The 12,767-nt window shown below is 37.1% G+C and overlaps 1 protein-coding gene across 1 annotated transcript in view; it reads right to left on the bottom strand.

Annotated features, from left to right (window-relative positions):
- The window catches only part of EIF2B3 (eukaryotic translation initiation factor 2B subunit gamma), a 109,045-nt gene that overhangs the window by 53,276 nt on the left and 43,002 nt on the right, over window positions 1-12,767 (bottom strand). The window contains exon 6 of the mRNA XM_007420223.3: window positions 12,058-12,147. Coding sequence (XP_007420285.1) covers window positions 12,058-12,147 — 90 coding nt within the window. The remainder of the gene's footprint in view (window positions 1-12,057; window positions 12,148-12,767) is intronic.

Below are 12,767 nucleotides of genomic sequence, written 5' to 3'. Positions count from 1 at the left end.
CTGGTTTGATCATGTTTTAGCTCTCATCCTTCTACAAAATACATGCAGGGGCATGTTTGTTTTGCAAATTACTCAGAGATATTCTAGCTATCATGTGCATTGCATATCTTTGTAAAAACTGAAGTATTACACAGACACCCAAGAGCTCAGGTTTCAATAGATTAAAAATGCAAAAATGGAATTTTACAATTCACAATACTAATTCTTCTGCATCACTAAAAATGATAGCAACAGACTGATCCTATCTGAAAACATGCACTTCTGAGAGTTGAACATGCAGCTGAGATGAGAGAAAACAGGAGAAAGTCTGAACAAAAAAGCTCTCTACGGAACTTCCTATATGACTTCTGTTCTGTTCATGGTTAATTCTCACATAGCTAGTTCTTGCAAAACAATTTCCAGTTTTAATTATTTCTCTCTCTGAAAGATTTCTCTTTGCATTTTGTACTCCAGTAATCTGTAGCTTTTTCTGAAGGGGGTTACATACTTTCTCCTTTAAAGGGACAGATGAGTAGTCTTGGGATCCTCTTAGATCCACATTGAAGCTGGAGACCTAAGTGGCCTCAGTGACTTAACCATTTATCAATTTAGGTAGACAGAATTACCCTTGCATCAACTAATACATTTAGATTAAATAAATGCATTGTATATGAGCTTCTTTTAAAAACAAAGCGGAAGCTTGTTTGTTGAAGAAAAGGCAGCTCATCTGTCAACTAGGATTCATGGATACATTCATATTAAGCCACTGTTTCATAACTGGTTCCCAGTCCATTTTTGTGGGCAATTCAAATTCTGGTCTTAATTTTTTATTCCTAAATGGCTTGAGGCCAGATTACTTGAAGAAACAATTCTTCACATATCTACATATCTGATTCTATGTTCGTGTAGGGCTTTTCTGCAGATGCCCATACCAAATGAGTCAAGACAGGTGGCCACAAGAGAAAGAACTTTTTTAGTAGTGTCCCTCCTATTTGTGGAATGTTCTCTTCTAGAAAGACTCACTTGAGCCTGTATTATGATTCTTTGGTACCAGGTGAACAACTTATTTTCTCATGACAATCAGAAATCATTTTAAAATATTGTTTGCTGATAGTTTTATTGTAACTGCATATTACAATCTTATTATTATTGCATTGGTTTTATTTTATTCCATTGCTTTACAGGTAGTCCTTGTTTAGCGACCACAATTGGGACTGGCAACTTGGTTATTAAGCGAAGCAGTCCTAAGTGAAACCGCAACTGTGCTTATGATCTTACTTCAGCTTTCCTTTGCTTTACAGATCAGCAAAGGTTGTTAATGTGAGGTTTGGTCATAAAGTTACTTTTTCACCACTGTTATAACTGCGAATGGTCACTAAATGAGGCAGTTACTAAACAAGGACTACCTATATCTTAAATTGGGCTTGTTTTAAACTATATATTTTAATGGATTTGTAGAACATCTAGTAAACTGTTGTTGCTGGGTGCTTTAAAAAAGAATCAGATAAAAGAATGCAAAAGTATTACTAAGGTATGGGAAACCTGCACAAAACTTGGAACAAAGAGCTAGAACATCCTGTTTGAACAATTCAATAGACTAGAGTTCTAAAGAATATTAAATTTGCAGCTTATGTTCTAAAGAAGTGATTAATTGAACGAAAGGCTATTTTTCACATTTTCAGGACACTCCAAAGGATGTTTAGCAAGGATAGATCTCAACTTCTGTATGCTGCAAGTATAATTTTATGGAAGGAACACTGACTCATGTTTTGGGCATATGCTACAGTTGTACTGATTTGGTTTAATGTTCATAAGATTGCTAATATGGTACTGGAACAAGGAAAAAAGATTACAGATGTGACTTTGCTGCTAAATTATATATGAAACATTTGGAAGTAAAGTATGAAGAATTCTGGATTTACAATGTGTGGTCTGTGGCTAGAAAGACTGTTTTACTTTGATGGAAACACTCTATTACACCTGCTTTAAAATCATAGATTAAAGACATGTGTTCATTTTCCACATGTGAACTGGTTTCCTATCAACATAGTGGGAGGGTCCAGTCAACATTACTTTGGATGATCAAGGTTTACCTCACTGTTTGATAACTTCCTTTTGTTTGTTTTATATGTACTTCATAATTATAGTTTGCTTTTTTCCTTTATGGTCCATTTCTGTTTATGACGCTTAATTTTTATTTTAATTGGTTAATGTCTTTTTCTTTGTTTATACATTAGCACAATAAAAACTAGGGAAATATTGCATTTATAAAGTACCTCTCTCTGAAGCAATCTAAAACAGTGGGTGTGCATGTGTATGTGTGGGCTGGCATGAGAATAAAGCAAATGCTTGACTGCCAGCATTGCAAAAGGTGATGCTAACAACAGGGATGTTTTACTGTTTCTATGGCCAATTGGTAAACAGTGATGCTCATCAATCTGTACATCCAATTCCTTATAAAGCATGACAATTACATACCAAATACAAACAAAAAGCAACAGTTATATCTGTAGTTTATATTGCACACTAACACTAATCACAGGTGGTTGTGGCCACCAACAGTTAACTATATAGGAAAAAAAGAACAGAAGTGGAGGGCACAGCAGGAAGACTAATCAGGGTATTTCAGGTTGTGGAAAAACCCTTCCAAATGGGTTCCTTTTTATGTCATAACAAGCTGGAATGTTCAAAGAACTCCAAACAACAGCTGTAGATGTAAATTGCTCTGCCAGCTGTAGATTGGACACAAGTAGCATTAGAAACATTCAAAGCAAATTCATGTAGATTACAGCGAAAATATCTAAAGGATTTGTTGCAGCTGCAAATTCCCACAGTGTTGGGCTAGGATTGGTTGTGGCTACAGAGAGAATGAACAACAGGTGAACATACAAATGCAGGACAGCAGCCCTGTTGGATCCACAGACCCATCTAGTTCTTGTCCATTTTTATTAGTGATCCACCAGCTCCCTGTAGAAACCCACAAGATAGATTCTATCCTCAGAACCACAACTGATACTCAAAAGCACACTGTAACTGTCCTATATAGTCATCATGACTAGTAACCACTGAGAACCTTAACTTCCATGAAGTGATCTAATTTTCTTTTAAATCCATCTAGGTATCTGTGATAGTGCATGCCATAGCTAACGATATCCTGTGCAATGAAAAAAAATCATTTTGTTTGTCTTGAATCTCCCATAACTTAATTCTATTAGATGACTCTGGAAGAGAAAAAAAATCTGTTTTCTTCACACAGTACACAAAATTTTGAACATACTGGCCAGGTTTGTGGATTTCTATTTTTATTTATTATGAAATTATACCTGACTTTTTGGTTTGTATAAACAGTCAATGCAGCTTACAACAATTTAAAAAATAGAACATATAAAATGTAACAGTAAAATCAATAGAGTTAAAATCAAGATCACTATCATTAAAATGTATGACACTAAGCTGGACTAGCAAAAACACAGGGACAACTCCTTTTGAAATGTTATTTGTTTGCCCTCTATTAAAAACATGCTTTTTGCTTATGTTCCTTTGGGTACAGCCTTCTTTCTATTTCTCCTTTCAGGGTTGCAGTCTCTTTCACAGACCTGGCACCATGACTCTAGAGCAGTGTTTTTCAAACTTGACAACTTTAAGATGTGTGGACTTCAACTCCCAGAATTCCCCAGCCAGCAGTCCACACATCTTAAAGTTGCCAAGTTTGAAAAACACTGCTCTAGAATCAGTTCCCTCCTACCCTTCGCTCTTGAAAGCTTGTTGGCTTTTAAAGGGGTTTTAGAGACTACTGAGGTTGTTATTTTACCCTATTCTCATAAAGGCTGGTAATTTTCAGGGATTTATTTTATATTATTCCTGGATACATGCATGCTGTACAATTTCATAGGACACTCCTTTAAATATATATTGTTGCTATATTGTAATTTTAAATATTGGTGTTACTGGTTGTCAAGTTATAAACTAATTTTATTGAATAGAATTTTGTAACTTTTTTTTAGCTATACCATCCCTTGATAAAAGTGAGTACAGTAATATTTTGGAGGTTTCTTTCTGCTACTGAGGTTACTAAAGTAGATCTTAGCCTCACAGAAGCTATGCTGATTCTTTTTAAGTAAGACTTGGTAATTTTATTCTTAATAATCCAAATAAACTTGTACAGATATTAAACTATCAGGCCTGTAATTTCTTAGAACTCTTTTTTAAAACAGTTGTACCAGTCTTCTGATAAAGAAGCCAATCTCAGGGACAGGATACATACTTTTATTAGGAAATGAGCAATTTTACATTTGATTTTTTTTTAAATATCCAGGTAGATATCATCTGAATCCTAGGTTTTATTAATTTATTTATTTTTGTAATGCCTAGAACTTCATGTGAGAAAGGTGGCTATATAAATACGATAAATAAATAATAAACTTCATGTCTTGCTGCTATTCTATGTTTCTATTCTTCAAAGACCCTTCTTGAAAGCACCAGTTCAGAGATTTACCCTACATCTTCTATGATCATTACATTTTTCCTTTGCCTCACCTTCTTTTTTAGGACATACAGTATTTAATTCCTGGTCAACAGCTAACCATAACCAATTTCTTGCTGCTTCTTTACTGAAAGATCTGAATTGTTTGGAATTCATTTTTTCAGTAATACAGTTAGTCCTCACTTACCGATGGTAGTTGGGACCTGGAACTCTGTTGCTAAGCGATGCGGTTGTACGGTGCGATGTCACGTGGCTGCACCAAATTACAACATCAGTTCTGGCAGTCCCACTTGCCATTGTTAGGCGAATCCCGTGCAGTTGCAGTGTCCTGTGGTCATGTGATTGCCATTTGCAATCTCCTGCCAGTTTCTCCATTGACTTTGATTGTGGGAAGCGGCAGAGAAGGTCGCAAATGGTGATCATGTGACCATGGGACACTATGACCGTCATAAATGCACACTGGTTGCCAAACGCTTGAATTTTGTTCACATGACCGCTTGGACACTGCAACAGCCAGAACTTCAAGGACCAGTTGTAAGTCCCTTTGTTCAGAGCAGTTGTAACTTTGAACAGTCGCTGAACAAATGGTCATAACTCGAGGACTACTGATATTTGTGAAAATGCTAATCATCCCTAAATCTTTCCATTTAACTTTGACACTATTTAAATTTTCAATAAAACTGCAGAAATGGTCTACCTATAAGAAATTCTAAAAATTCTTTAGCTGCATCTTTCATATTTTTCATTTTTATTTGGCCATATTCTCTACATGTCTGCATTTTAATTCCTATACTGTAATCTGTTCAATTTCTTCTTTCACATTGAGAATACTTATTATACAACCTGAGCTGTATCAGGAAGAAAAATGCATTCCAGCCATAGAACTGATGTGTTCTCTCTTCAGTATCCACAGAGTAAGCTCTATTTTACAGACATTTTTCCGGCAGGCAAGAAGAGAGAGAGAGGGGAGCATGCATGAAGCCAGGAGTCTGACTCTGCCAGACCTCCCTCACAGTCCATAGGCCTTGCCAGGAAACACAGGTGACAGCGTGAATGATAAAAAGGCATTGAGAGGGAGAAAGCAAAACTACAGACTGGTTTAGTCTGGGCAATATCTTAATGTAAACCTGCAGGGGCCTCTGTGTACAACATACCACAAAGCAAATCAAGCAGAAGCCTGTGGACAAAATTCATTCTCATCAACCAAAACACAGCTCCCACCCTCTGGCAATCTTGGTACTGTTCATGGAAGGTACAGAACATTGCAGATTTTTCTTCAGAGCATTCATTTTAGACTGTAGCTCAGATGGGAAAAATGATCTTTTCTGGAACAGCTTTCCAGAAAAGGTCATTGTAGAGATCTTGGGAGACTGGTTGAAGGAAGGAGAAAGGGAACTGCAGAGGAAGTGGCTTATCAATAGCCAACATTTTCAACCATCCATAGAGGCTTTTTTCTTCTTTCCAGAAACATATGTGATACTTTGCTTCTCTCAATACAACCAAGCCAAGAGTTTCCACTTAAACATTACAAGCTTTTTCTGAAAAGCAGATTAACTTTGCTTAGGGAACTGCTCCATGTATGGCTATTGAATCTGACAGTTACAGGCTCAAAAACAACAAAATATGACAAAACTAATTATTTAACTTATCGTTCTTTAGAATTTATCCACAAGAGTTGTTTGTAATCATCCTCACATCATTTCTTGTGCTGCGAGTGCCTCATAGTTCTATTTCTGCCCTCCTTGTTCCCACGTTCTAGGGATGGGAGAGATCCAAGTTCAAATCTATAGCCTTCAAGTTCACCATCTCTGTCTGACCTTACTGATAAAGGTGCTGTGATGATAAACCAGGACAGGAAAAAAATGGACACTGATCTGAGTTTCTTGGGGGAAGGGGGAGGCATAAATGAAATAACAGATGAAAACTAACAAATGTGATTGGACTCTAAATCTATGTTTAGTTTTAGATTTAGATATTGCTATCAGGAGCAACAAGTATTAGAACTAACCATCTTTAAATTTGTCTATTGCTGTTCCACATGACTTGTTGGTAAGGCTATAATTTCAGAAGGTTTCTTCAGCCCTGAAGGCTTCTGTTTGAAGCAATCCACTGTCTCCTCCTGGAAACATTCTGAATCAGCCTACATGTATAACAGCAGCCTCAGTTATGTTCTTTGCTCAGTACCCTTAATTGCCCAACTTCCAGGTTTTTCTAGATTCATTAATATTTCTTTTCTTAGTGGGCTTTCAACCAGTCCTGGCAAAGTGCTCTAAAAGGAATTTAATTTTTATGTTCTAAGGCTTCAGATGTCTCTGCCTGTATACTCTTTCTATGCTAGCTCGTCTTGGAATGGCATTTACCCCTATTTACTACAAGGGAAGAATCCATTCTTATCATTTATGCTTTTGAAATAGAATTATTTTATTATTTCAGTCCTAAATAAATAGAATCTCTGATTCCTACATGGTTTCCTAACCTGATCTACTGGAATGTATACTGGCTTGCTCATCTGAAATGTTCCAAAGCTTCAACTGGTTTAAAACACATATACCAATTGCTAAAAAGAGTAATAACGCAAGACATCAAGCTGCTACCAATGCAAAGGAGGTTCCTTCTTGCAGGGGCTTATGAGACTTCAGGGAATGGGCTTTTCTGTTTTCTATATTAATTAAAAGAAATTGTAACAAACATGTACGTGTGTGTATATATAGTCCTACAACAAAGCCCTTCATGGCACAACTCAACCATTTTCTATGTCAGCTACTGATTAATATTCAAAAGAGCGACTTGAGCTGACTCTGCCCAGTTACAGAAAATCATAGCTTTATCAAAGTATTTCTAGACTAAAAATAGTCATTTACAAAAGCTTAAACTCAATATTTTACTACAAAAATAAATAAAACATGACTGTTGTGGAAAATAATTATTTTCCATAAGAAAATAAAATGCAAAGTGCATAAAGCAAGAATGCCCTCTGAAAAAATTGCTACATAGAAGAGTCCAATCATGCCTCTAGCTCCAATATGAGCTGAATGATGCTCTATCTCCCATAGCATGCATATACTGTAGGTGTGTACAAGAGAATAAATGGAATACCACAAACAGTAAATCAAAATGAGAATAAGCTGAATACCAATGAATCCTGTAACTATAATATCAAAACATTTTTATGAAGTCCTGGAAATCATTAAATGGCATACTGTGTGGAAGGCCTGGTAAAAGGATGCAAATATTAATTGAATGGAAAACAGAATACAGATAAAAATATAGCTGGATAACTGTTCTACAGCCCAGAACAGTTAGCAAAAAGCAATTATACAATGAGAAGAAATTTCCTCACAATTTTCATATTTAAAGCAATCTTATTTTGTGTAACCATGTGTTCTAGAATGCTCTTACTTACACAAAAAAATTGATTATTGGGGAAAAAATCTTAAGACTATTTTGCATGCTATCTGTTCTAGCTTTGTGCAAAACATTATGAAATTAAAGTGTTTCTAGCTCAAGGCAGCGACTTCAAATTCAAAATGGATTGTTCTTATGTTACTGGAAGTGTTCTGATGCCATTCCAACCACCTTGGAAGTGTTCTGAAGTTGAAATGGGGCCATTTTGAGCTGGGAACATTTCTGGTATGGTTGGAACTGTTTTGGAACATTTCTGTTAAGGTCAGAACACTGTTTTCTGTGAAAAATGTTTTCAAATTCAAAATGTTTTGCATATCACTAATTTCTTTCTGAGAGCCAATTTGGGGTAGTGGTTAAGGCTAGAAATCAGGCTAGAAACTAGGAGACCGTGAATTCTACTCCCACCTTAGGCACAAAGTGAGCTGGGTGATCTTGGGCCAATGACTCTCTCTCAGCCCTAGGAAGGAGGCAATGGCAAACCATTTCCAAAAATCTTCCCAAGAAAACTACAGGGACTTATCCAGGCTGTTTCCAGGAGTCAAGGCGAAGGTACAAACACATAAATACTGTTTCTTCCTGCTCAAAGTATCAGTCTTTTAAAAATATTATTAAAGATGAAGGCGTATTTGCATTGTGAATATTGATTTACTTATTTTATTCAATTTGTACATCACCTGACTCCTGACGACTCTGGATGATTCACAAAAAATATGAAAAATTATAAAACAGTAAAAACAATACTGCAATAAAAGAAGCAAAGATGGGAAAAGTAGGCAGCAACAAACATATATCCACTCTTTGAAGGCGACTACAGGTAGTCCTCACTTACCAACAGTAATTGGGACTAGGACTCCATTGCTAAGCAATGTGGTTGTAAGGCGCAATGTCATGTGGCCGTGCCAACTTATGACAGCAGTTCTGGCAGTCCCAGTTGCCGTCATTAGGCGACTCCCACATGGTTGCAGCATCCCGTGGTCACGTGATCACCATTTGCAATCTTCTGCCAGCGTTCCCATTGACTTTGCTTGCTGGAAGCTGGCAGTGAAGGTTGCAAATGGCAATCACATGACCACAGGACACTGTGATGTCATAATTGTGAACTGGTTGTCAAGCACCTGAATCATGATCACATGACCGCAGGGATATCTGGAGGTTGAGTCATGGCAACTGGACTTCTTTTCTTTTGGTTTGATACGTTTCGCTGCTTGTCCAAGCAGCTTCTTCTGAAAGAGCTGCTGCTGCTTCAGAAGAAGCAGCAACAGCAGCATATCAAACCAAAAGTAAAGAAGTCCAGTTGCCATGACTTAACCTCCAGATAATTCCACCTGGATGACTGAGAATCTTCATCAACATATGACCACAGGGACATATGCACAGCTGCAACTATGAGGACCTGTCATAAGTACCCCTTGTTCAGCTCCGCTATAACTTCGAACAGTTGCTGAATGAGTGGACGTTAAATAAGGACTACCTGTAAACTCATCCTAGCCAAAGGCCTGGGTGAAGACCCAGGTTTTCAAGGCACTCTGAAATGCCAGTAGGATGCCACCTAGTTCTTGGCGGGAACCTCATTCCAGAGGACAGGTGCTATGACAGATCCACCACATTCTGGATCAGTTGAAGCATCTGGTGGTCTTCAATATTAATGATCTGACATATTTCAATAAAGAGAAGCCAAACTGATCAGGCCATCACATGAAAATTAAGAGGTAAGCAGTGTCTTCTCTTCTGATTTGTATCTCATGAACTAATAACTTCTCTTCACACTGCAGAAACCTAACTGCCTGTTTCATATTAACAGCAAAGGAGGTTGCAAATTAATATTTGCCTTATATCCTGCACAGACCTATCTTTTTGTAGCTATAGTTGGCCAGCCAGAAGGGCCAACTAAGTAGTAGCTGTTATAATAACTTTATCACGTATTTATTACTAAGTGGAGTACAGATATAATAAATCAACAATACTGTAACATACTATAATCTATTATAATATCATATCATAATATAAAATATAATATCATAATATAAAATAAGGAGCCTCTAAAAGGTTGATGAACATAAAAATATCAAGTTTGTACATTCAAATTAATATGTGAGTGCTGTTTTTTTTAAAAAATGATTTTGTAGAAGCCCATGAAAAAGAAGCATTTTTAGGACTATTTTTAAGACTTTACCCACCACCTGATCTGGCTCTGCCGTAATCTGCCAGGAAAGCAGCCTAACATATCTTAAGGGAAGAGGGAATAGAAATGGGTCTTCTTACCACTTAAGTCTATTTACTTGCAGGGAACTTTTTTTTTGCAGATTGGTCATCCTTTTCACTTCCTTGCCTGTCTCTAATGTACAGGTAAGACTGTCATCTTGACTATATATCACTTGGTCATAACATTTATATCTGTATCTGTAACATTTGGTCATAACATTTACATCTGTATCACCTCATCTTTTTCTCTAATTGTTACCTGTTGCTTCTACAGTATGTCAAGGGAGCAAAAATATTTCAGAACACAGCTGTTTCAGCGCCAGCAGCATCTGGAGCAGGTGGCACTGAAAAGTATGCCTGGGGTTCAGCTTTAAGCTACTCCTAGTTTGAGGTGAGTACACTGGCTCTTCATTACTGCTAAACCATTACACTCAGGATCTCTCTCTTCTACCATAAAAGGATGTCTTTCTTCCTCTCAGTAGGTGGTCTCAGTTTCATATTAGGAACACCACAAGATACACAGGATGTATCAAAAATAGCCAACATTATCCAGAGAAGGACTGGATTTACAAATAGACAAAATAATGTACAAAAAGAAGACATATACAAAGGGAATAGAGATACTCATATTACTACTGAACAAGAACACCCTAATAGATACAAAAGAGAAAGCAGACATGTATTAGGTTTCAGTAAGAAGTCAACAAGATTATTGGTTCAGTGTGGTAATCTTCCATTGTCTAATGCTACTGGGTGGAAAGTTACCATCATATACAAAAGGGGGGCAGGGGAGGTAAGGGGTTGGATTTAATTTCCAGTGTCCAAACAACTTGTTTTGGTCTTTTCAATTAGAGTTAATTGTCTAGCATTCATGTTGAATAACTTGTCCCTCATTTGATATATTCCAGAGAGCAGACATCCTGCAGATAACTCTCAGTTAAATGGAACTTGTCACTGTCGCCTTCCTCTTTAAACTGATTTCCCACTAAGAACCAACAAAGTTTGGGTGGCCTTGATGGCTAACAAAAAAATTGTTGTCACTTACACATCCCAACCTCTGAAGGACAAACAGAAATGCTCTACCGCACCCCTCCAGCTAAGGGGCATGAAGAACCTGAGAACGCTGAGTGATTGAGCTCTCACTGCAACAAGCACAGAGATAAATTTTTATTCCCCCATTCTCCTCTTCCAGCTCAAAACGAGTGAGATGCAGCAGACAGTTGGTTTATCTTTAGTAGCTATGTGGCTGGTTAGAGGTTGTGGGGAGGGAAGAGAATGCTGTCACGCATTTTTTGTAAGTGCTTGCCTTTTCAATGCAACTGGCCTGTATAATCTTCCCCCAAACTCAAAATGATATAATAAATCCATACTCCACAGATGGTGCTTCATTTGTATGTTCTGTGGCATAAATGAATGGTAGCAATGGTGATGGTGAGGAGCTTCTTCTTTAAGAAAGTTTCATCTCCCACTCTATTCTTCATTTTCTCGGGCATCCTGTTCATTGTTAATCTGATTTCAGTGCTGAAAGGGCAGGGACATGGGCACTGGAAAAACTCAAGCTTTTGTTTTTAAAGGGAATGTTGAGTTTGGGAACAGGATTGGAATAGGTATACGCATAAGTTCAAAATTGAAACATGGTACCTAAAAGGAGGTAGGAAGATGAGGGGATCCTCTCAATATTTACTGCTTCTCTCTTACTTCTTTCACACACATGATAGTCTATATGCAAAAAATGGGGTAGAACTCCTGCAATGCATTATACACAGTTAGAAGGTTGCATAGCTTGTTAAAAGGGAAGCTCATGGGATACTGAGGAACTGCATGTGTTACTGAGGAATCACAATCTGAAGTGGGTATATCTATATTTAAAGCAAGAAAAACACTACTTGTATATTGTGTTCCTGTGTGTTAACTAAAGCCAAGGACTTTTCCAGTGTGACACTCAAACGTTTTTGAAGTGCATTTGGGTTCTAGACCCTTTTCCTTACCTGTTCTCCACAAGGAAGTCTATTACACATTTCTTCAAACAGTACAGATGAGCATCCATCAGACCTGTCCTAATGTGAATTCGTGAATGCCTGGAGAGGAAATAAAAGAGAATGAAGTCACTTAGCTCTGCATTCCACAATTACTTTAAGAGCTCCACTTTAAAATTTCTTGATGATAAAATTTTACAAGGGCCATCTGTGTTCCTAAACCTTTGCTAAGGGATTAGTGGAAAGGTGAATTGTGATGGCTCCCATGACTTTAATCTGTCATACAAACCCACACCTGCTTATCCAGTTTGTCACTGATCCCATTCTGTAAGTATACCAGGCTCTAGTCCATGAAAACTGATGTTACATTAAATCTATACCACAAGTTCTTCTTCAGGAGATTTCTGCTTTAGGTTTGGTATCAAAGGGAGAGACTGTTATGAATTGTAGTGGCATTTTAAATTAGGAATGCCATTATTGCCTAATATTATTTCTACAAACTATTTGCATTGTTTTGTTTATAAGATTTCCTTCTGCTCCCATACAATTCCATTTTTTCAGACAAATTTTACCAGTTTAATTTATTTCTTTTCTTTCTTTTTTTTGAGGAAATACAACAGAAAGTTACATTTACAGACTATCATTTTGGTAGCAACAAATCTTTCTAACCATGGAAGATATCAGGTTCCTATTGGTTGTTTCCACTGACTTATTCTCTAAAG

The sequence above is a fragment of the Python bivittatus genome, unplaced genomic scaffold (genome assembly GCF_059951505.1).
Source record: "Python bivittatus isolate LINGU-HERP-01145 unplaced genomic scaffold, Pbiv_v1 ctg000700_np1212, whole genome shotgun sequence".
Classification (NCBI taxonomy): domain Eukaryota; kingdom Metazoa; phylum Chordata; class Lepidosauria; order Squamata; family Pythonidae; genus Python; species Python bivittatus.
The sequence above is the reverse complement of the archived record's forward strand: the minus strand, read 5'-3'. Positions and strand labels throughout refer to the sequence as shown.